Genomic DNA, 24,417 nt, shown 5'->3' with positions numbered 1-24,417 from the left:
TGTGTGTTTTCCAAGGTTCCCAGATTAGGTCAAATGTGTCTAAACTATGGTTGAGAGTTTGCGAAGTCTATCATTTAGCATGATCCAGTTCATTTTGAAGTTGGTGTTTCTTTAGGAATATCATCTTTATTCCACACTTTAGCTAACGTTATGCAAGAAGCCAGCAAGAAGAGCTTAGCCCATTTCTTTGTATATTTAGAGAGCTGTTGGTTGAGATAATTGAAAAGCGCAGCTTCTGGGGTTTTTTCTATTTCTGTTTGTATAATCAAGGACAGAAGTGTAAACACTTCTGACCAGTAATTTTGGGCTGCAGGACATGGCCACCAAATGTGCTCCAACGTCCCTCTTGTCCCACAACCTCTAAAGCATTGTCAAGAAGATGAGGGTTTGTACTGTGGCAATACGTTCTGGGACTAGATACCAACGTAAGAGCACTTTATAATTTGCTTCTACAAGCGAAGAGTTAATGGATACTTTAGATAGCAAATGAGATGTCTCATTCCGCTCTTCGAGTTCCCGTGTCCTAAGCTGCATACACACGTGCAATTCTTGTCGTTGGAAAGGATCTTTCATGATCCTTTCCAATGACTAAGGACTGCATGATGCATGACGAGTGCTGTACATACAACACCGTTCTGCTCTAGAGGGAGGGGGAGAATGACGGAGCGGCACCCTGCTGCGCGCTCTCCTCCTTCCCTTCCATTAGGATCATTCATCGTCCGTGGATCTGCCAGAATGGTCGTTCGGATGATGGACGACGGCCGCTGTACACTCGCCAGATTCTCTTTCGATATCAGCCCTGAGACGATTATCGAGCGGGAACCATTGGATGTAGCTTAACCTATATCTGCTTCCCAAGCACTCATGTAAGATAGTTTTGTAGCCAGACCCACTAGATTTGCATATAATATGGAGATTTGACCTGAGTCTGAGTTTAGAGCATACAAATGATTTTATTTGTGTATATCGAAAATATGCACTTGTGGGGAGTTCTCTTTTTTACTGGTTAAGTATTCATGACTGAGCACTCTCATACATCTATTATATCCTGTAAACGGCAGAAACCTATTCCAATCCACCACCCAAATCTATGTCGATCCCTTCCTGAAATGTTGGTGTTTTTTTATTTACAATGCCGAACTATGCCATTATACAGCAGCTCACTCCTCTTTACCTGGGGTGGCTGCGTTGGCTGACTTCTCTCAGGCTTGGTTTCATCCGGTGATCTTGGCAGCAACAAGCATCCTGTCCTACAGTGACAACGCTTAGCACATTGTATATATGGAGTGCTGTCACCCTAGCACAGGACTACATAGGGAGGGGGTTCTGCACTTCATAGGGGTGAACTGAGCATAAAATAAAAAAAATATTATTATAAAAAATCAAAGTAGAGTGCACAAAACACTGGATTACTGGCAGGACCGTTCTCCTATCGTCCTTGTACCTCTAAGAGGCACACAACAGGAAGAAAAAAAAATGGGGAGGGTGATTATGCAGTCAGGAAAGGAAAATTACAGGTAAGTATGATAACAATTTTCCATATTTCCATTAAAATTTTCCAAATTTCTGACCTTCCTCATGACAGCCGTAACCCATGGGACCTAACAAGCAAAAAACAATAGGAAGGGAAGAATATAAAAATGGCTGCCTAAATATGTAACTGTGGGCCAGAGCTGACTACACTAAGTGGTCACATGGGTCTTGTAATGCTGTATAAATGTGTTGATGGAGGACCAACTAGCTGCCTTGTGTATCCTCTCCGGAGGAACTTTAGCAAAGGCTGCCACCCTATTTGTAGAGCGCCCCCCATCTCCTCCATAGGCGACAAGCACTTCATGGTATAGGCACACTGGATGGTTTTCAGGATCAATGATGAAATCCTTCTCAGTGGTAATGCAATGGATTAAATAGGTTTGTATATCTGGAAGCCCCTTACCAAGGTAAGGGGCTTCCAGATATACAAACCTATTTAATCCACCAGCTTTCTAGTGGAGATCAAACTCAAGACAAGTCTGACCAAAGCTGTTCCAGGACATTAATGGAAGGATTGACTCCTAAATAAAATGCTACACAGTTGTGACCTTAGGCAGCAATTCCAGGGACAGAGGAAGAACCACCTCAACCAGAAAGAAGGTACAGAAGAGTTCTTCCATCGACAGAGCTCTTAGTGTAGAAACTCTTCCAGCTGAAGCATTTGCAGTCAGAAAAATGGTTTTCCAATTAAGTTTCTGCATGGAGCAGTCCAATGGGTGGAAAGGAAAATCCATCTAATGGTAAGTCCCACTGAGGAAAAAAAAAGATTTTATTGGAGGTCACAATTTGATTGCTGCTCTGTTGAACCAACTGATGTTCCCCCCATCTATTACTGGAGGGTGCAGAGAGAGCAGACACAATTATATCCCAGATCTTTATCTAGAGCATACTGAATAAAATCAAACACCTCACCTGTGGAAGGAGTAAAGGCTGTAAAATTTTGAGGTTCTGCCAATTGAAAAAATCTCTGCCAATTATGACAATACGTTTTAATAGTTGTAGTCTATTGAACTTTTAGTAAAGTATCTGTCACTGATGAAGACTCAAATCTAAGTGCTTGCTCCTCTCAATAAAAGTACAGTCAGGCGCGGATGGGGATGTCTCCAATGATCTTGCTTCAGAGGATCCTTTTTGCATGGAAGATTATCATGCATGGATGATTAGAGAAAACCATGATCTTCTTGGCCAGTAGAGGAGAATGACAATAGTTCAGCTCATCTCCTCCCAGATCTTCAACGGGACCCTGAATGCGAAAAACTGTTAGAAGATAAAAAAAATTCCAACTCAACTGATATGCCAGGATTTTCTGTGAACCCGGAAGATATAGAGCTGAGGAGTCCAGCAGGTGCTCCTCCGCCCACAAAAAGATTATGGACACTACCTGAAGAAGAGGTAGACTTCTTGTTCCACCCTGTCAGGTGATGTACAGTCATAGCCGTCCTGTTACCCATCGTGATCTGCACCTTTTCTTTTCATAGATCTACAGCTAAAATTGTCAAAGCTTCTTATGCCGACATCAGCTCCAATAGGATGCAAGAAAACAGAACAGGAAGAGGCCATTGGTGCTAAGCCTGATGTCCCAGACAATGGGCTCCTCAACTGTTCTGGCTGGCCAAAGTAATCACAATCCTTGGACTGAGAGACAGATTGGCTTTCTGTGTCCACCATCTCAAGTTCTGATGAATCCCCAAGGGAATGGTTCAATGATGTACGATTGAACTAACTGAGAAGGCAAACTTGCAGGGGTCTCATATGCCATCTTGCCCATGGGACCAAAGGAATAATCTCAGCAATATCATTCAGTCTTCTGCAAACAGGATTAGGTGCTGCAAGATTAGCTGCTGCTTTGTGAGACAAGGGAGAAACACTTTTACCTGCATTGTATTGAATAAAACTTCCATGTATTGCATCCTCTGTCGGGGCACCAACATTCTGTTTTGAGATTTTATCACGCATCTGAAAGGGATAAAGTTGGAAAACCTGTCACTGTAATTTAATAATTGCAGCCTAGAATGTCGTCCAAATACAGATAAATCACAATATTTCGGAGACCCAAAAGGAATAGACAAGAATAAAAGCCTTCCACTCTTTGGGAGAAAGAAAGAGGCCTTAGGCTACGTACACACATCAGATGATTCTCATCCGAAAACCTTTTCAGGGCTGATATCGGATGTGAATCTGGCGTGTGTACAGTGGTTGTCTGATGTCATCCGAGTGATCGTCCTGGCGGATCCACAGGCAACAAATGAGGAACAATCGTAATAAAAGTAAAGGGGAGAGAGCATAGCGGACTTTCACTCTTCGTTCTCCCCCTCCCCTTCAATAGAGTAGAATTGCGCTGTACATGCTCTGCTAGGATCTAAGAGAGGATTCTTAACTTTTTGAACATTCCAGTCATAGAGAATGATGATGACTCTGTGTAGAAGGAAAAATCCATTCGCATGCCATTTCCTTGGGCTTTTATTCCTAAAATAGCAGCATAAGCATTGCACTCTTGGTTGCTGCTCAGAAGCCCACCCCGTAAGGAAATGGCGAGCTCATAATGCAAAAATGGAAAAATAAAAAACTAAGATATAATAAAAAATGAAAGAAAAAAATCCTGCAGACTAAATGGGGGAAAATGGACAGGAAAAAAAGCAGCTTGAGATGAAAAGATTCCCAGGCCGTGAGAGAGAAGAATCAAGGATTCAAAATTGACGCCAAAAGGGAGAAGAAAAAGCTTAGCAACTCACCTAGCAACCACTGACGTCACTGGAAGCTGAGGAGAAGATGCTTCCTGCTGCCTAGCAACAAGTGATGCTGAAGGAGGCTGGAACAAAAGTCATTGACTGAATGAAGCAATGGAAGAATCCACACAGCTAGACAGCAGAAGGCAAAAAAAGCTGAAAAAAATCCTTCCCAGCCCTTCAGATATCCAATCCAGGCAATCCTTACCTCTAAAGAGGTGAAACACTGGTAACCAAGCAAAACCCTGCAGCTAGGGGGTGCCCCAATCCAATCCGCATACATGGGGTCTTCCACCTGGAGAGGCCGAACCATGCAACCCACAGGGTGGGCCAGCATGGAGGACTGCAGGACAATTCCATGGGTGAATCCTGGAGTGAGGACAAAGGATGTAGGAGTGCATGGTCAGATGAAGAGAACCTGTCATTGCTTGCATGTTGATATAGAAGGAGATCTAAGGGTATCATGTATACACATAGAGATGTCAAATCTCTTTAAAATGAAGCATCTAAAAATGACTGCAAATCTGGGACTTTTTGAGGCGTCCTTTCATATATTGATGATGAAACAATCATATATTGATGCTAAAAGTTTAAATCTTAACAAAAATGAACAGTTTACAATGATCAATATATCATGAAAAAACTCCTGATTTTCAATCGGGCCCCAAAATTGTAATAGAACTTTAGATATCAGACAGGTGTTGGGTTATTCGGGGCTCATTGAACACTGGTCTGCTTCTTTAGAAGAAATTATGAAGAAATTATACAAAAGTCTTGACTACATAAATTTACCACACCGGCAGTGATAACATAAATGTAATCGTGACAATCCAGTCATTGTACAATTCAATTCCAAAACTGAAACCCGAGTATAATAGCCCTGGACGGCGGACACAGCGACCAAAAGAGACACCAGGACTGATGAATGCTCAGGAGAAAGAGAGATCTACTCCAAGTAGAGCAAATATAATAATGAATGATTACCTGATTATAAGATATATTATTATTAATAATAATAATAATAATAATAATAATAATAAAGTAAAATTGAAATAAGGTTATGATGAGTTGCTCTGTCCTATGAATGGAATAAATTAACGGATTAGGTGAATTGGATGAATTTGTGTAGTTTGAGGGGTAAGAAAATGAACTATTGACTTGCTATGTTTAAATGAATGAATAAAGTTAATAAACCAATATCATTTATAAAAATATATTCCTCAAAAAGTGCAAAATGTACAGAAACCTCCTGAAAACGTTGTGCGCTATAAATGCTCCGGCGCGCCATCCACCGAGCAAAGCATGTAATTACTGGTGTTTTTGTAATCTGGTTATAAAGCGCCATCTGCTGGTCATTGTAAATGCTGACATCTGCGCACTTCCACCTTCTCAAATCCCACTGTGTGCTTCATATTAGCTCCTCATATTCCTCTTATCTTCATATAGACTGCTTATAGTCCTATTATCTTCATATTAGCTCCTCATAGTCCTATTATCTTCATATTAGCGCCTTATAGTCCTATTATCTTCACATTGACTCCTTATAGTCCTATTATCTTCATATTAGCTCCTCATACTCTTATCATTTTGATATTAGCTCCTTATAGTCCTATCATCTTCATATTAGCTCCTCATAGTCATCTTATCTTCATATTAGCTCCTCATAGTCCTATAACTTTCATATTAGCTCTTCATAGTCCTATTATCTTCATATTAGCTCCCCATAGTCCTGTCATCTTCATATTAGCTCTTCATAGACCTCTTATCTTCATATTAGCTCCTCATAGTCCTATTATCTTCATATTAGCTCCTTTTAATCCTATTATCTTCATATTAACTCCCCATAGCCCTATAATTTTTATATTAGCTCCTCATAGTCATATCATCTTCATATTAGCTCCTTATAGTCATATTATCTTCATATTAGCTCCTCATTATCCTATCATTTTCATATTAGCTCCTCATAGTCCTCTTATCTTCATATTAGCTTCTTATAGTTATATCAACTTCATATTAGCTCCTAATATCTTCATATTAGCTCCTCATACACTTATGAGGCCGGGATTGTTGTCATTACGCCCCAGGGTGAGATGATAGCTACAAGTCAGTCACGTCTATCAGTCACTATGACAATAGCGGATCTGTCTCAACCTATCAATGGCCTGTCCTTCCCTCTCATTGGACGGATGCAGTGCAGTAACATTGTATTTCATGTCCCCGTCAGTGACGTTAACTATCAAACAAACGATCACGTGACCAAAGGCATCTGCCCGTACTAAATATGGAGGCTTTATTGGATCACGTGCCATGAGAGCAGGGCGTTCAGCAGTTCCGGGTCAGCCAGAGTCCAATATGGCGGCGGACAGAGGGGGCTAATTTCGCCATGTCCGCCCTCGGCCGGTATGACCGGCACTGCGACTCTATCAACTCGGACTATGGGGATTCAGGACGGAGCTGCAGTGTCACAGAGCAGGAGGAGCTTCACTACATCCCCATCCGGGTCCTAGGACACGGGGCCTATGGGGAGGCGACCCTCTACCGCAGAACTGAGGTGCTGATTGGCCCTCCTTAGGATAGGAGGGAATCACTACATAGGTGGAGGCGGGGCACGCTGCTTGGTTTATGATGTCTGTAGGCCCCACCCAGGGGCGTGGACTCTGTAGAGGTGTAGTAGGGGCTTAGACTTAGTACATATATTCCTATGTAAGTGCGGCCTCTAGCGGAGCTATGAAGTATTGCGTTGTGCTCCCTGGGGGCGGAGCCACTATATAAAATTGTATCATCGGGAAGAGAGGGAGTTCCTCGGGGGAGGGGAATAGGAAAAATGTATTTCTGGGGTAGAGGGCTCTTTAGAGAGATTTATGGGAAAAGTATCAGGGAGTTATTGAAAAGGGTTCGGGAAGGGACAGGAAAGGCTCTTTTTGGGAAAGGGGAGAAGTTCTGCAGCTGATTTTCCTGGGGTGAGAAGGGCACTGAGAAGATTCCTTATGGAAGGAGGGGGGTGATTCTTCTTGTTGGTGAATGTTTCTGTAACCCCCATAGAATATTTTTACGATCCCCTGACTCTGGACTGTTTCTCCCAAGGATGACTCGCTGGTGGTATGGAAGGAGGTCGGCCTGGCTCGGCTGTCAGAGAAGGAGCGCCGCGATGCTTTGAATGAAATTGTCATACTGTCCCTTCTCCAGCATGACAACATCATTGCATATTACAACCACTTCCTGGATAGCAATACGCTACTGATAGAGCTGGAGTACTGCAATGGTGAGATTCTTTCTGAATGCTCCTCTGTGTGTCTCTGCACTCACCTCTGACCTCCCATTCTCCTCTTTACAGGAGGCAATCTGTTTGACAAGATCGTCCGTCAGAAGAGCCAATTGTTCCAGGAAGAGGTAGGAGATGCCCCCTGGGGTGGGAGATGCCTCCCTGGGAGGAGGGGGGGTATGTGAGACCCCACAGTGTGTCATTGTCACATTTCCATCCTCTGTCTGCAGATGGTCATTTGGTACCTCTTTCAAATCGTCTCTGCGGTGAGCTGCATCCACCGAGCTGGAATTCTTCACAGGTAAGTGTCGCATGATATGACTGCCTCATCAATCCTGCTTAAATGAAGGATTCCCAGAAACACTGCCCCCTATTGGTGACGATGAAGGGGAGATAGTGAGTACACTGTGCACAGTGGTCACATCATTAACCTCCCTAGAGTTCCAATTCCATTCAAATTTCCATGCAAAAAGCATTACATTTTTTTTGCAAGGAAATTTATTTTACATTGTAGGCTATAATTTTTATACATAACTGACCGAAATATGTCCAATATTTAATAAATTTACTACATGTATTATTAAACAAATAAAAAAACACAAAAATCTGTTAAAAAATTAATAAAAAAATAGTGAAACATGAAATGTAAGTGTACATTAGCATATACCGGTATAATATGTATGTATAATATGTATTAGCATATATAATATGTAACATTTCTCCGTTGGGTCACATCATGGAGAGGAGGGGATGGGGGTACACTGCCCCCTAGTGGTTACATTTTAGAGGGGATGTTAAGTTAGGTACTACCACTAATGGTCACGCCATCGGGGTGATGGTGGGGACACTTCCCCTAGTGTGGTTACTTTGTAATGCGGAGTTGATGGTAATGGCTAGTTCATGGCAGGAAGATGATAGTGCACATCATGCAGGTGATGGGTGTGCTTTTTACAAAGTGTAACATGTTCAGTTTCTTTTTACAGGGACATTAAGACATTAAACATCTTCCTAACCAAAGCAAACCTCATCAAACTGGGGGACTACGGACTGGCAAAGCAGCTGGGCTCCGAGTTCTCAATGGCTGAGACGGTGAGCATGTTATTGTATATCAATATAGAAATATTGTGTACGCCACCTTATTCTGGCATCACCTTATATACAGATATCAGTCCTGACGATCACCATATAAGAAATACAATCTCTGTGAAGTTCTGCAGATCAGCAATAAATCTGTCTCCTGTGTGTAGAAATGATACAACGTCCTGTTCTGTGGTCACTTACATGTGTTGTATCTTTCCAGTGTGTGGGCACCCTGTATTACATGTCTCCAGAGTTGTGCCAAGGGGTGAAGTACAGCTTTAAGTCGGACATCTGGGCAGTGGGGTGTGTGCTGTACGAGCTGCTGACTCTGACCAGAACTTTTGATGCCACGGTAAGTGCCCCGCCAACCTTTGCGCCACTTCTTGTGTCAGCACTTTATTCATCATCTCATCCTCCTGCCTGCAGAATCCACTAAATCTCTGTGTCAAGATTGTGCAAGGAAACTGGGGAGTGCAGCTGGATCACACAGTCTATTCCCAGGAGCTGATCGATGTAGTGCGATCCTGTCTGCAGCAGGTTAGTGTTTCAGGGGCTGATATAGCTTGGTCCAATGTGTACTGTAGGGCTGATGCAGGGCGATCCCATATGTACTCCAGGGGTAGATTAAGGACAGCCTTGTGTTTGCCCCATGGGCTGATATAGGCAACCTCATATGCATCCGAGAAAGATATAGGGGCAGTCCTGCGTGTACTCCAGGGGCAGATACAGGGTCGGTCCCGCGTGTACTCCAGGGGCAGATACAGGGTCGATCCCGCGTGTACTCCAGGGGCAGATACAGGTGTACTCCAGGGGCAGATACTGGGTGGATCCCGCGTGTACTCCAGGGGCAGATACTGGGTGGATCCCGCGTGTACTCCAGGGGCAGATACTGGGGCGATTCCTTGTATACTCCAGGAGCTAATGTGTGTAAAACTAATGATTTATTTTCTCTCCTGATAAAGGAACCAGAGATGAGGCCGAGTGCTGATGAGATCCTGGAAGGACCTTTGCTGAGCCGGAGGGGGAGGTAAAGGCTTTGCATGGTGCAGAACAGTGCTTTCCCTATTATGTAGCATTGTGTGTGTTCCTAGTATGTAGCAGGACAATGTTTGTTCTTTGCTGATTGGAATTCATCTTGCTCTGGTTTTCCCTCAGGGAAATGGAAGAACAGGTCTCCATGCTGAACAAATCCAACAAGCGCCCCAGGTACGAGCGGTGTTTGACATGCAGCGCCCCCTTATGACATCCCCAGCTGCTAACTGTTGTCATATCTCTTCCAGGCCGGGTACAGTCACGGATGCACCGATTGCAGTGGTGACATCTCGAAGCAGTGAAGTATATGTGTGGGGAGGAGGAAAGTCCACTCCGCAGAAACTGGATGTGTTCAAGGGGGGTTGCCGTGCGCGGCAGGTCTGTGCCGGAGATGCTCATTTTGCAGTGGTGACTGTGGAGAAGGAGTTATACACCTGGGTGGTAAGTGCTGCCAGCTGCTGGGGGAATAGGCAAGTGCAGAATGTACCGGGATTTCATACCATTATATATTCTTATTGCTCAGAACATGCAAGGGGGATCAAAACTTCATGGACAGTTAGGCCACGGTGACCGTGCCTCTTATCGACAACCAAAACATGTGGAGAAGCTGCAGGGCAAATCTGTGAAACAAGTCAGCTGCGGAGGAGATTTCACTGTGTGTATTACAGGTTAGTGTGAAAGGACCCAAGGGTGAATGATATGAGCACATTGGAAGCATCACGATCAGTTCTTTGTCCATGATATGTAGAGTCAGCCATTGGTTAGTTTGGACCATGTGATCCTTTGATGGAGAAACTAATGGCATGGACCTGTCTAACCAGGTTATGATGAACCTCGACTTATTAATCATTCTGTCTTTTTTAGATGAAGGCCAGGTCTACTCTTTTGGCTCTGACTATTATGGCTGCCTCGGTGTGGGTCAAGGTCAGGGCTCAGAGGTTCTAGAGCCCATTCTGGTGGACTTCTTCTTTAATGAGCCAGTTGAGCAGGTGTCCTGTGGTGACAGTCACGTCATGGTGCTGACGCGAAGCAAGTCAGTGTATTCCTGGGGCTGTGGAGAGTATGGTGAGTAAATGGAGCTGTTCCCCATATTAGGACTTTGTGCATGTGATAGGCTGGATGTAATCTGTCTGTTCTCTGCAGGACGCCTGGGCTTGGACTCTGAAGATGATGTCTCCTCTCCTCAGAAGGTGATTGCTTGGCTCTATCTGTCCTGTGATTTCCTTTACCCTTTGTTGGGGTGGGGTAGAATTAATACGCCCTCTACATTGTGTCTGTATAATCTTCATAGTCTTTTCATTCTTTCAGGTGGAGGTTCAGCGTGGTCTCTGCATTGTGAATGTCAGCTGCGGTTCAGATGGGAGTTTTCTCCTGACGCAGTCTGGCAAAGTTCTCGCCTGTGGTTCAAATGAACACAACAAGCTTGGACTGAACCAGTGCACAGCTGGGATAATAAACCATGAGGTGAGAAGGTGACAACTCCATACCTAAAATGTAAGAACTTGGCTATGAAGGGTGACACCATGTTCTTCTCCCCTCAGCAGGCCTATCATGAGGTGCCATACACCACCTCCCTGACCTTGGCCAAGCAGCTGTCCTTCTATAAAGTGCGGAGCATCTCTCCGGGAAAGACGCACACTGCTGCCTTAGACGGTGAGATATTTATATTGCTTTCCTTTTGTCACCTGTTATCGGTGGATGTCGCCTACATTCTCTGCTTTCTTTATAGAGCGTGGTAGGCTGCTGACATTCGGTTCAAACAAGTGTGGCCAGCTAGGTGTTGGAGACTACCGGAAACATCTGGGTATTAACCTACTCGGGGGACCTCTTGGAGGGAAACAGGTGATCAGAGTGTCTTGTGGGGATGAGTTCACTATTGCTGCCACCGATGGTGAGTATATATTCCAGTGCTAGTGGTGCTGAGTGCTACGGACCTCCTAATGAAGGTGTTTTCTCCTCAGATAATCACATATTTGCCTGGGGGAATGGAGGAAATGGACGTCTAGCCATGACCCCTAATGAACGACCTCAAGGGTCTGACATCTGTACCTCATGGCCTCGTCCGATATTTGGCTCCCTGCACCATGTGCCTGATCTGTCTTGCCGTGGCTGGCACACCATCCTCATTGTGGGTAAGTAGTTAGGGATTGTGTCTTGTAGTGAGATTTGATAGACATTTTGTTTCTCATACAGTTTGATCTGCTTTCTTTTCATAGAGAAAGTCCTCAACTCAAAGACTATCCGTTCAAATAGTAGTGGCCTGTCTATTGGAACCCGTGAGTGTTTGTATCATCTAAAACCATGAGTGACTGACTGGGGGTAGAGGGTTCTGTTGGGTATGGTTTGAGGGGTTAAAGGGTTGGGGATTGGTTTCTTTGCCATGTTACAACCTGATTATTTCTGATAAGGAGTCATGAGATTGTTTGCCTTACAGTTGCTCAGAGCTGCTCATCAGGGGGATCAGCAGGAGTCGAGGTTGACAGTGCACGGGAATCCTTGACCTCTGAGCCCAGCGATGGTAGATTCCGTGGAACCATGGAGGCGGAGCCAGAGACCAGTCCATTTAATGCCACAGAAAATATGGAAAGCAGTGCTTGTCCCAGCTGGCTGCGGCAGGTAATAGGGCTACACCACTTTTCGAGTATGAGTTGTGTTGGCTCTGTGCAAATGCCAGAAACCTTGGCTCTATGTATTTGCAGGAGCTGGAAGAAGCAGAGTTTATCCCAATGCCTGAGACACCATCCTCTGGCAGTATAGAGTTGTCACAGGATATTTCAGCTCCACTTCCACAGCACACAGAGGCCTCACACAGTACAGAAGAGGCACTACAGGTGAGAGGAGAGTCATAGGCATGCTTGGAGGTGGGTGTTGTGGTATTCCTAGTACTCCATACAATTAATTATTCCAATTGGCTCATTGAAGCAACAGGACCACAGCTGCGCATGTAATGCTCTGCGGGAGGAAGTACAAAGGCTGCAGAATCTTGTGTCATCTTGTATGGGTGAACAGGAAAATCTACGCCGAGAGAACACACGGCTGACGTTACGAGTACAGGAGCTTGAGGACAAACTGCAGTTAACAATGCAGGTAAGTGTCCATTTCACCATTTCCACAATGTCAATAAAGATCAGCTGTACATACCTTTTTGTCTTTATACTCTGCAGTATATCCATCTGTGGTTATACTGCACAAACTAGAACCCGTTTTCACTTTGGTTGCATGTCTACTAATGTGACACAGTAGAGGTGTGTTCAGCAGCCTGATACTGGGGGATGATTTTTCCCTCAGTTTGATGGGTAGGTACATTTTTAGCCTTATGCTAAGGGGAAGGGAGCAAGGGCAATCCAGTCCAGTACAGCAGGGGTGGGAGGTGCAAATGTAGCTGTAATTTAATGCAGGAAAATGTTTCCCCAGCAGGAACAGACTGTCAGCCAACATGGAGAGGCCATACAGACTCTGCAGAGACAGGTAAGAGTCTGTTCTGGAAAGTAGGCAAAGAACACTAAAGTGATGATCATTCTTTTCTGTATGTTGGTGACTGACACTTCACCTTCATAGCAGTTAGGGGATCAGTTTATGCAATGGTCATACTTCAGGTTAGGGTGGGAGTCGTTCTCTGACTTTGTCTTTTATTTGTAAAAAAAACAATCCTACAAGCCACAATGTAATACAAAGACTTTGGGAGTGTCATGTATGAAGTAAAACACAGCTGTACTGGCTTTGCATCCTTTTGGTTAAGCACATTACTGGCAAATGTAGGATTAAAAATATCCATTTGATGGGCAGACTTGGTGAAAGTGCAGCTACCCAGTTGCTTTTGCGATTAAACAGTCCAGTGTTCTCCCCAGCCCCTTTTAGCTGGGCGTCACCACCTGGCACTTTTCAGTGACAACCTGGCTTTTTTGGGGTGGTTACTGTAGAGTTGGGCCCCAATACAGGGGCTGCCACTCGTCTACAATTTCTTCCCACCTGGCTTAAAAAATGTCTGGGTTGAACACTGCAGACCTTGCCACTTTTCTCATTAAGGAGAGGACCACTTTTCCTTGTGACAGATCTCCTTAAAGCTGCTGAAATAGCAATGTGTGGTCAGAATAAGGCTTCTCACACACTAGACTCTTTTGCTTTCAGCTAATAATTTTCTTTTTTCAAGTGACCAAATAATAAAAAGTGATTTAAATTAATTTCCACAATGCTTTTTTTTTGGGTACTATTTATTCTCGATTTTAACCTCTTTTATGATCATTTGGCCACTGAAAACCACTGGAAGGCCAAAAAGTACCCAGCATAGTGTATCCTCTATGGGTGGATTGCGGACTGTTATGGAATCACTACTCATTGACTCATTATTATTCCTTTATTATATAGAAATTTCCCCATTACTGAGGACTGTGCGCTGTCTTCTTTCAGGGTGGTGCTGTAATTATGTGTTGCCTTCCTTCTAGGTGGCGCTGTGTGTGAAAGGATTATCCTCGGCTGCTGGCAGTGCTGAGACCTCCCGGGAGGATTCGGATGCAGAGTCATGGTGTTTCTTGGGCGCCGACCCCTGTCGTTCTGCTTCGGGGACCCCCATGTGACCATCCCTGTAATGGACAGGAAGACTTTTTTTTTTAGTGCCTTATAAGTCCAGTTCAGACGCCTGCCTCACATGTAGAACGTTCTATCGCCAGACTGGACAGTTGTACACAGCCTTTGCTGTACAGGCTGAGTGCTATTACTGTGGATGGCTGCCCAGTGAGCAAGAGCACCGCCTCAGCACCTGACACACTGTACACAGCTCAGTATTCAGCTTCTTGGCAATTACTCACAGTAACATTGAAATAAAACACTGTGTGAATGCCATGACATTTCCTGACCATGTATGTGGTGGGGGGATTTATACCTTGTAATGATGACTCGTCTGTATAATAGCTTCATGATGATTACAGCTACGCACTAATTGCTGGTACATTCCTTACATGTCTCTAGTGGTTGGCTATCCTTCCCCTCTCCTGTGTCTCTATAAAATGGATTGGTGTCCTTCCCTGTCTCTGTATAGCAGATAGTGATCCCTCGTTTCCCGTGTCTTCATATTGTAGGTGGCTATTCCTGCCGTTCTGTTTTATAGAGTGGGCTCAAATTCCCCATATACTACCATACACTAAGTTACTACTACTATATTAAACAATTGCAGGACACTGTACAACTCTAAATAGTAGCACTTGTAGCAATGTCAGCACTTAGTCCATTTCTGTTTATTGCCTTGATGGAAGCTACTGTGTGTGTCAGAATCACAAGTGCTGGTATTTTTGCTAATTTGGATCTTTACAATAACTATTGCTGTGGCTTTTCCACTCTGTGTCTAGCAAGAGTCTGAACCCCCCCCCCCCTCCTCTCTGTGGCCCTATACACTTGTAGCTGGTCTTAATAGAGCTTCCCTCCATCTCTTTAAAATTGGCGGCTGTCCCTCCTGTCTCTGTAGCAGATTGCTATCCCTTGTGTCAACCTGTGTCTCTTTGTAGTGGGTGGCTATCCCTCCTCTCTCCTGCTTATCTATATAGCAGATAGCTATCCTTCCACTCTCCGGTGTCTTTATATAAAGATGGTTATCCCTCTCTGTCTCTATATTGAGGGTGCTGTCCCTCACCTGGGTGTATATGAAGAGTGGATGGCTGTCCTTTCTCTTCCATGCCACCATATAGGGGGTGACTATCCTTCCCCGTATCCACTCTCTCCTCCAGTGTGCCTCTTTACAGTGTGTGATTATCTATAGTAAGGTGCTGTCCCTCCACTCCTTTATTGTGTGCCTTCATATTGTGGGTGGCTATTACCCCCCGCGACTTTGTATAGTAAGTGGCTGTCCCGTTCCTGTGTCTCTAAACAGTTGTTGGCTATCCCTCCCTTGTCCCTCTATGGAGGTCCGGTCCCACCCTTCCCTTACCTTGTATCCCCATATAGTGGGTGGTTTTCCCTTCCCAGTTCCTGTATATATAGTGGGTGGCTTTCCCTTTATTTCCATATGGTGGGTGGCTTTCCCTCCCCGTACCTCCATATGGTGGGTGGCTTTCCCTCCCCGTACCTCCATATAGTGGGGGGCTTTCCCTCCCCGTCCCTGTAGCTCCAATTTTGTAGGCTGGTGTCTCCCCCCTTCCACTCACCTCTATATGCCATGTACTGAATTGCATTGCATTGCATAGTATTATCAGCGCCGCCGAGCTGGAGGGGGACGAGGTTTGCTCTTTATTGTCTCGCACTTTGGTATATGGCGTTCAGCAGCACGTGGAGCAAAGCGACGAGTGCAGTGAGGGCACGTCACATAATCAGGATTTTCCTCTGGTGGGGGTGCAGGGAGATCAGATGGGTTTCCTCCCTTGGACACAACATTCTGCACCAAACGGGCCTGACGGATGGTGCGGATGAAGGACTCGTGCTTCTGGCGCCAGGAGCTGCCTTTTATCTGATGGGTAAAAAGAATGTAAACATCATACCCAAAAATGACAACAAAATTAGAAACAGCAGAGTTCAGTGATATATGATGTGTGACAAGGGGACGCAAAGGTATACCTGGGGGGCAGAGATATTTGATGTTTGATAATGGGGCGCAATGTTATACCTGGGGGGCAGTGATATATGATGCGTGACAATGGGGTGCAAAGATATGTGACGTGTTACAATGGGGTAAAATGTTATACCTTGTTGGGCAGAGATGTAAGCTGTGTGATAATGGGGCACAATGTTAAACCTGGGGGGCAGAGATATACGATGTGTGACAATAAGGTACAATGTTATATCTGGGGCAGAGATAAATGATGCGTGATAATGGGGCACAATGTTATACCTGGGGGGCAGAGATAAATGATGCATGGCAATGAGGCGCTATGTTATACCTGGGGGGCAGAGAATTATGATGCGTGACAATGGGGTGTAATGTTCTATCTGGGGGACAAAGATATGTGACCTGTGACAATGGGGTACAATGTTACACCTGGGGGGCAGAGATATGATGTCTGATAATAGGGTACAATGTTACACCGGGGGGCAGAAATATATGATGCGTGACAATAAGGTGCAATGTTATACCTGCGGGGCAAAGATATTTGACGTGTGACAATGGAGTGCAATGTTATAACTGGAAGGAGAGATATATGATGTGTAACCATGAGGTACAATGGTATACCTGGGGGGCAGAGCTACGATATGAGCCCCAGAGATGGCTTGATACACACCTCATTAATAAAAAGTAACATTACCTGTGTGGTGGGGTCTTTGGTCCTCCCCTTGGTGTGTAGGTATTGCTCCAGGTCGGTCCCTTTGGCCCTGGCTTTGGAAGAATCAAACACTTTTCTCTTATAGTTTAGCATCTTCTGGCAGACCTGCATATGTTTCTCTAGACGCTGCACCATGAAGTTTCGCCCACACAGCTGGCATGGAGCTAGGTCCTCTCCATTGTCCTCCTCCACATGAGCAGATCTGAAGGATTTGATGGTGTGATCACCATGCGGTGAGCTATGGGATGAGCCATTTATCAGAATATTATCTGGTGTTTGTCTGCTGAGCTGTTTTGTCTTTGTGTCTGAGGTCGGCTCCTGGATCTGACATTTATCTTCTAGGTCTTGATAGAGTCTATCCCCTATAGGATAATCTGGGCTCTCCCCTTCCTCATTATATTTGGAATATTGGTAAGTCTTGGTTGTCCTTCTCTGGGTTGTAATTGCCCTTACTCTCCTATTGTCCTGAATTGCTGGGGCTTGTCTGTCTTCTATCTCTGCCTCTTCTTTCTCTTTTTGGATGCGGCGTAATTCTTCCTCTGTTTTCCGCAGTTTTTCTCTCAGCAGTGCTTCTTTTCTGCGAATCTCGGCTTCTAGGCTGAATTGTTTTTTTTCCAGCTGTTGCCATGAGTCAGTTCGTGCCGGGCCGGATTTGGACCTTACCTGTTCTTGTACTGGACCGGAAGTCTTGTACCTGGTGATATTTGCTGATGGAGGATGATGGCTGTCTGTGCCGTGTGTGGTGGATTTGTGGTGATAGACCGGTTTAAGGGGATGTGCGCGATCTATGCCAGCGGTCCTTTTAGTCACTGTCCAATTTGAAGCCCACGCCCTCTCTTCTGGGGCCCAGAGACCAGAGTATGGGTGTTGCTGGAGCTCCTGGAATGGTTTATGTGGAGATGAAGGATGGCCGCTGTGCAGTGAGGAGCCGTTGACCCTCTGGGAGATGCGATCTTGTTGCTGTGTCAGCAGAGTCATCATTTTCTCCTCTTTGGCTCGGAGGCTTCGTTCTTGGTAGTCATTCTTTAACATCTCCAGGCGGGACAGCATTTTGGGGGCTTGCAGTGTAGGAAGCCTGGAATCAGACAACCCCTCAGGGTAGGTGTATGGAGCCATCCTAAGCTTTGCCATGCTGACTCTAGGGAGAAAATAAAATGGCACAGAATTCAGTATTAGTCATTCTATGTATATATTATTAATAAACAGGATTTGTATAGCACCAACATATTACGCAGCTCTGTACATTAAATAGAGGTTGCAAATGACAGACAGATACAGACAGTGACACAGGAGGAGGAGAGGACCCTGCCCCAAAGAGCTTACAATCTAGGAGGTGGGGGAAGTATCACACAATAGGAGGGGGAGATATGTAGTGGTGGGAAGTAGTGACGGTTTCAAAAGATAGAAGACAGGTAGGCAAGTTTGAAAAAAAATGGGTGTTGAGTGTTTTTTTAAATGAGCAGAAAGTAGCAGCAAGCTGAATAGGACGAGGAAGATCATTCCAGAGAGTTGGGATGGCTCTAGAAAAGACTTGGAGCCGTGCGTGTGATGAGGTTATGAGTGAGTAGGTCATTGGAGGAGTGAAGAGAGCGGCTTTCTATCAGGTCAGAATGGTAAGTGGAAGAAGAACGGGAGGGATTTGAAGGCAAAGCACAGGAGATGAATTTGATTTTAAGGTGAAATGGAAGCCAATGAAGAGAACTACAAAGATAGGCAGCAGAAGAGGAGAGGTGGGAAGGATGGATGAGTCTGGCTGCAGCATTCATAATAGATTGTAGAGGAGAGAGTCCGGTCATAATAATTCTTAGTGGGAGGTAAATCCAATTACTCAGCTTCCAGCCTGGGATTCTCCTGCTGCATTCGTTGTTTAGTCACCATGAGCCCCGATCATTGCGGTAGGAGGGTGGCAGCTCCTCTTCATACCATTAGAACCATTTTTGTATTGTTTCCATCATAGTAAGCCATGGTTGGGTGTTAATGTGTCTTCTATCGAAAGTGGCACCTTGCTGGTCACAGTATGATCCCAGGGGTCACCATATGCTGGGTGACTGAGCACTATACTGAGTGAACAGGGGTCACGACCATGGCAGTGTGAGGTGCAGGAACCCTTCAGTTCTGCTGCCAGTAAGGTTAGATATAAATTATACTCACTGTGAATGTAAAGATGAAAGTAAAAAATAATAAAAAGTCTTCTGGAGGCCTGCAAGGCACCATAGAGGAAGGAGAGATCTCTGTGTACTGCAGGGACCATGGACACTATTACCATGGAAACCAGAGGTGTGTTGGAGGTGGAGCATTGAGAGGCCAATGACTGGGCTGGGATCTCAGTGGGTGGAGACAGAGTTATGACGGTAGGGAGTCCCATGAAAATGATAGGACGTAATAAAGGAACTACGGGTAATTTACATATCTAATATCATTGTAGCCACAGTGCAGCTACCCGCCCTCGATTATGATGCAAACGGGGCAGAGCCTAAGCTCCACCTGGAGCATGCGTAGAAGCCGCTCCTAATACGTAATCATTCTGAGACTTTGCGGGCCAACGTTGTCATAGGAACAAAGTGAGGAGACAAATGGGGGTTAATGTTCTTTAATAGAGGGGATCCTCCTGGGGTGTGTAGCTACGGAGGGCTCTGTATTTGGGGGAGTCTTCTTACTCCTACTGTGTCCCTAGAATTTGGTTTTATCTCAGCTAATACAGTGAGCTGAGGGTCTGTCTTTATGGTAACGATGTCACGTGTCTTCTCCCCTCAGAAAGATGGCAGAGGGCAGCCCGCTTGTCTCCCTGGACTATGAGGTGTTTGGGAAGGTGCAGGGGGTTTTCTTCCGCAAGTACACACAGGTAACACCCGCCCGCCATTGTCACCTGAGCCAGCAATCTTGTCGCTGTGCTGACGGGCTCTCTATTCCCACAATTTCAGGCAGAGGGGACACGTCTGGGCCTGGTCGGCTGGGTGCAGAATACAGAGGCCGGGACAGTCCGGGGCCAGCTTCAGGGACCACTGAGCCGAGTGCGGGAGATGCAGGAATGGCTGCGGAACAAAGGGAGTCCCAAATCCAAAATCACGGGGGCCAAATTCCACAACCAGCGGGATATTCAACAGCCCGAGTACAGCAGCTTCTCCGTCAGAAAGTAACAGGCAGGCGGTAATAATGAGCGCCGAGTACCAGCGGGCGATTCAAGCTCTTGTGTAGATCTGTATATTGTATTTATTGTTGTCACTGAAATAAAGAGAAATAAACCCCTAATTCTGTCTGTGTATTCCTCCCCCCTGGACCCGGCACACAGGAGCTAGAGCTCTCTTTAGAATCTCTCACGTTCGGTACTGCATAGAGCTCCATTCTTACCTTTTAATATGAAGATCACATGACATGAGAATCCGCGCTATACTCTTCTACTGATCACATGTCTACTGTAACCAGGAATTAGGGAAGAGCACGCCTCCCGTAACCAGGAAGTGGAGAAGAGCCGGCCCCACGTAACCAGGTAAAGGAAAAAGGCCTGCCTCCTGTAACCAGGAGAAGGGGAAGAGCCCGCCCTCCAAAACACTTGTGATTGACGGATATAGACGTCTCTCAAACTAAAGGAGGTAAATATTTGATCCATTACGTCACATCATCCTCTACTACGTCACATCCCTTTGTATATATCCTTCTATATACCCCCCTCTATTACCCCACATCCCTTCCTATATACCCCCTCTATTAGATCACATCCCCTTGTATTTACCCCTCTATAACATCACTTCCCCTTGTATATACCCCCTTCTATTACCTCACATCCCCTTGTATATACCCCTCTATTTCATCACTTTCTATTACCCCACATCTCCTCCTATATACCCCCCTCTATTACCTCACAACCTCTTGTGTATATACCCCCTGTATTACCTCACATTCCCTCCTATGTGCCCAACTCTAATACATCACATTCCCTTGTAAATACCCTCCTCTATCACACCACATTCCCTTGTAAATACCCCCCTCTATTACGTCACATCCCCTTGTATATACCCCTCTATTATGTCAGATTCCCTTGTATATGCCCCCTCTATTACCTCACATCCTCTCCCATATGCCCCCTTCTATTACCTCACATCCCCTTGTAGATGTCCCTCTAATATGTCACACCCCCTCCAATATGCCCCCCTCTATTACTTCACATCCCCTTGTATATACCCCTGTATTATGTCACATCCCCTTGTATATACCCCTCTATTATGTCACATCCCCTTGTATATACCCCCCTCTATTACCTCACATCCCCTTGTATATACCCCTCTATTACATCGCTTCCCCTTGTATATACCCCTCTATTACATCGCTTCCCCTTGTATATACCCCTCTATTACATCACTTCCCCTTGTATATACCCCTCTAATATGTCAGATCCCCTTGTATATGCCCCCCTCTATTACCTCACATCCCCTTGTATATACCCCTCTATTATGTCACATCCCCTTGTATATACCCCCCACTATTACCTCACATCCCCTATATACCCTTTTACTATGTCACTTCCCCTTGTATATACCCCCCTTTGTTACATCATTTGCCCTTGTATATACCCCTATATTACATCACATCCTCTTGTATATTCCCTCCTCTATTGCATCACATCTTCTTGTGTATATACCCCTCCATTACCCCTCTTTAACATCAGTTTATCTTGTATAATATTATTCATTCTTATCACATTACCTTGTCTCTCTATACCTTTGCGTGTCATTCAGTCCTTGTTATTTTGGTTTCATCAGGTAGCTGTCTTTATTTAGGTCTCTAAAGATGGACGTCCACTTCCATGCTCCTTTGCACTGTTCTTTCTAGAATGATCCGGATTTTGCCAGAAGATGTCAGATGTCGTTTGCGCTCGGGAATTGCTGTGACGTCAGTCAGTCAGTGTGTGGAGGAACTTCTTCTGAACAGTGCTGATGCCCAGGCGACCTGCATTGCCATAAGGGTCGACCTCGAGATCTTCAGGGTACAGGTGGTGGATAATGGCTGTGGTTTGGGTCCAGAGGACATGGACAGAGTGGGGTTGAGATATTTCACCAGTAAATGCCATTCCCTGAAGGATTTGGAAGATTTAAGATTTTATGGGTTTCGTGGAGAAGCCATTGCCAGTCTGGCGGATGTCTGCAGTGTTGTAGAGATTTTCTCCAAGCATAAACCTACTGGCACAACCTTCACAAGACTTTTCCAGAACGGAAAGCCACTTCCGGTGCAGCTGGCTGAGGTTACTCGCCCCAGCGCTGGTACCACAGTGACACTCTACAACCTCTTCTATAACCTGCCGGTGCGGAGAGGTCGTGTAGATCCGGTCCTGGAGATGGAGAGAATTCGCCATAAAGTGGAAGCAGCATCTCTCATGAAACCAACCATCTCCTTTTCTCTGAAGAACGATGCTCTGCACTCCATGGTTCTGCAGCTGCCAAAAACCCGAGACGTTTGTTCCCGCTTTTGCCAGATTTATGGCCCAGTGAAATCCAAGTACCTTCGGGAGGTTCACCACACACAGGACAGGTTGGAGATTGTTGGGTTTATTAGTTCTGAAGGACATTACAATAAATCAATGCAGTTCTTGTATGTCAATAGTCGACTAGTGTTAAAAACACGTTTACATAAACTCATTGACTTTCTTTTGAAAAAAGAGAGCGTGATATGCAGGCCGAAAGCCAGCCAAGTGGGTCACACAAGCCCCGGATTTCACCGGCCTCTCACCCACTAGAAATACGATCTGGGGAGTTACTGGTAATAAAAGACACTGACCAGTCAATGGCTGAACTCCCACAGGACACAGCACCATCAGGTGGCCTTCATATACATGCAGATGTGAATATGGACACAGGTGGTCTGGCACAAGAGCTAACAGATGAACTTGAACCCCAAAAAGGAATCAACTTGGAACAAGTAGACAACTCCTCCTCGGAGTGGCTGCAGCACTATGAGCAAAGTTTAGGGAGGAATGTCTTCATCAATACCAGCACTGGACTCAGTACTTACAGCGCCCCACAGACAGACCAAACTGCAGCCTGTACCAAAGACTTATCCACAATGTCTGTCACGGTGGTTAGTGATAGCGGTATGTACCAATGAGACCACACATCTCACCTTATTCACTATTATATTATATACCTCAACCTAAGAACACAACATGTAATTCAATTCATATTCAAATATTCATTCCATACCTCTCTCCTAAGTATTAGAGAGGAAATGGGTATGTATTCTTATGTCCTGTCCTACAGTAGTGTTGTCACCCTAGGGCAGGAAATGTATAGCAGGATAATAAAAGAGAAAACAACTGTATCCACCTATTACCGGTAGAAGGACTGGTAAGCTGCAATATGACATTTTCTGTGGGTTTAGATATACTGTAATTCATGGATGAGATACTGTTCAGATGTGCTGATGCAGACCATAATTAACACAGTGCCTATTTTGTTATCACCATTTTTGCATTCTCCTTCTGTTATCATGCATATGACAGCTGCAGATTTATTTCCCTTTAGGCTTCCAGTACCAATGTCATCCCTTCAAAAGTGAATTGCTAGAGCCATTTTTACCCAGACCCAGTGCAGAGAGAGAAGCACCTATCCAGAGAGGTAGAGATCAACATTTTACATCTTCCCCTGTACTCCTCCTTCCCCCATCCCTTCCTTTTACCAATACGTAGCACTGTTCTCCCCCATTCACCTTCACTCCCTTTCCTATTACAAAGAACAGGCATCCCTAACATCCCCCATTCCACCCCGTACAGAGCACTGTACTCCCCAATTCCCCCTCACAACCTCCCTAATAAATACTGTCCTCCCCTAACTTTCCTTACACCTCCCAGTGCATATTACTGTATTTCCTAATTCCCCTTTCTCCTCCTAGAACTGTCCTCCCCCCACACCCTACTGATAGGAAGAGTGAGACAGATTTGGGGAGAGTAATACTTTTTTTTTATCAGCATGGATGACAGTCCTTTGTATTAGAGGTAATAAGGGGGGACAAGGTCAGATGATTGTTGTCCAATAATCACCTCAGGGTTGATATCGGACGGGAATCTGGAGTGTGTACAGCGCTCATCATCTGTCATTCGAACGACTGTCCTGGCAAATCCATGGATGAGGAATCATCGTAATGAAAGTAAAAGGGGGGGGAGCGCAGTGGGGTGCTGCTCCGTATTTCTTCCTTCTCTATAGAGCAGAACGGCGCTGTATGTACACTCGTAAAAGATCCTTTCCAACGACAGTTATTGCACGTGTGCACCTAGCCTTAGTGTTAGTAATGGGAGGAATGAGGAAGAAATTGTAGATGATTGTCCTCTGTACTGGTGGGTATAAGGGGAGGAGTGGATAGAAAAGTGTTGTGTATGGGGAGAACGCAGGAATGTTTGTGGAGGGTAGTCACATGATCCCGAATCTCTCATCACAGGTGACAACCCGCTGCAAATGCTGTACTCAAAGTGGCAGAATCCAGTATTTCCCCGACATCCGGCGGTAAGTGATTCATGTCAAATTTATACTGCAGGCCGGACATTTTTTTTTTTTTT

The 24,417-nt window shown here is 45.1% G+C and overlaps 4 protein-coding genes across 11 annotated transcripts in view; 3 read left to right on the top strand and 1 right to left on the bottom strand.

Moving 5' to 3' along the window:
* Positions 1 to 6,583: 6,583 nt before the first annotated feature.
* On the top strand, positions 6,584 to 14,472 carry NEK9 (NIMA related kinase 9). Of its 5 annotated transcripts, none has more exons than XM_072428139.1 (23): positions 6,584 to 6,810; positions 7,344 to 7,521; positions 7,594 to 7,649; positions 7,752 to 7,822; positions 8,505 to 8,610; positions 8,822 to 8,953; positions 9,028 to 9,138; positions 9,564 to 9,628; positions 9,757 to 9,807; positions 9,882 to 10,074; positions 10,157 to 10,301; positions 10,498 to 10,698; positions 10,777 to 10,823; positions 10,942 to 11,097; positions 11,178 to 11,286; positions 11,363 to 11,524; positions 11,595 to 11,765; positions 11,850 to 11,909; positions 12,068 to 12,249; positions 12,333 to 12,464; positions 12,556 to 12,720; positions 13,048 to 13,101; positions 14,076 to 14,472. In XM_072428139.1, the coding sequence occupies exons 1-23, from the start codon at positions 6,643 to 6,645 to the stop codon at positions 14,205 to 14,207; spliced, it is 2,847 nt and encodes a 948-aa protein (XP_072284240.1). In that variant the 5' UTR covers positions 6,584 to 6,642; the 3' UTR covers positions 14,208 to 14,472. The 5 variants fall into 5 exon arrangements, with proteins under 5 accessions (XP_072284240.1, XP_072284241.1, XP_072284239.1 ...); XM_072428140.1 differs by having other exon boundaries at positions 11,175 to 11,286; positions 12,562 to 12,720; XM_072428138.1 differs by having other exon boundaries at positions 11,175 to 11,286.
* Positions 13,974 to 20,349, bottom strand: ZC2HC1C (zinc finger C2HC-type containing 1C). 3 transcript variants are annotated; one of them, XM_072428145.1, is made up of 4 exons: positions 20,226 to 20,349; positions 16,860 to 18,015; positions 15,768 to 16,066; positions 13,974 to 14,213 (listed from the first exon to the last, which is right to left on the bottom strand). In XM_072428145.1, exons 1-3 carry the CDS (start codon positions 20,249 to 20,251, stop codon positions 15,812 to 15,814), a joined length of 1,437 nt encoding a protein of 478 aa, XP_072284246.1. In that variant the 5' UTR covers positions 20,252 to 20,349; the 3' UTR covers positions 13,974 to 14,213; positions 15,768 to 15,811. The 3 variants fall into 3 exon arrangements, with proteins under 3 accessions (XP_072284246.1, XP_072284247.1, XP_072284244.1); XM_072428146.1 differs by lacking the exon at positions 20,226 to 20,349 and adding an exon at positions 19,744 to 19,847; XM_072428143.1 differs by lacking the exon at positions 20,226 to 20,349 and adding an exon at positions 19,029 to 19,311.
* On the top strand, positions 19,402 to 20,126 carry ACYP1 (acylphosphatase 1). 2 transcript variants are annotated; one of them, XM_072428154.1, is made up of 3 exons: positions 19,402 to 19,438; positions 19,632 to 19,719; positions 19,799 to 20,126. In XM_072428154.1, exons 2-3 carry the CDS (start codon positions 19,636 to 19,638, stop codon positions 20,012 to 20,014), a joined length of 300 nt encoding a protein of 99 aa, XP_072284255.1. In that variant the 5' UTR covers positions 19,402 to 19,438; positions 19,632 to 19,635; the 3' UTR covers positions 20,015 to 20,126. The 2 variants fall into 2 exon arrangements, with proteins under 2 accessions (XP_072284255.1, XP_072284256.1); XM_072428155.1 differs by lacking the exon at positions 19,402 to 19,438 and adding an exon at positions 19,450 to 19,490.
* MLH3 (mutL homolog 3) overlaps positions 20,324 to 24,417 on the top strand; it is a gene marked incomplete in the record, with an annotated part of 7,707 nt that continues 3,613 nt past the window's right edge. The window contains 5 exon segments of the mRNA XM_072428156.1: positions 20,324 to 20,467; positions 21,653 to 22,588; positions 22,591 to 22,959; positions 23,390 to 23,482; positions 24,300 to 24,364. Coding sequence (XP_072284257.1) covers positions 21,706 to 22,588; positions 22,591 to 22,959; positions 23,390 to 23,482; positions 24,300 to 24,364 — 1,410 coding nt within the window.

The sequence above is a fragment of the Pyxicephalus adspersus genome, chromosome 12 (genome assembly GCF_032062135.1).
Source record: "Pyxicephalus adspersus chromosome 12, UCB_Pads_2.0, whole genome shotgun sequence".
Classification (NCBI taxonomy): domain Eukaryota; kingdom Metazoa; phylum Chordata; class Amphibia; order Anura; family Pyxicephalidae; genus Pyxicephalus; species Pyxicephalus adspersus.
The sequence above is the reverse complement of the archived record's forward strand: the minus strand, read 5'-3'. Positions and strand labels throughout refer to the sequence as shown.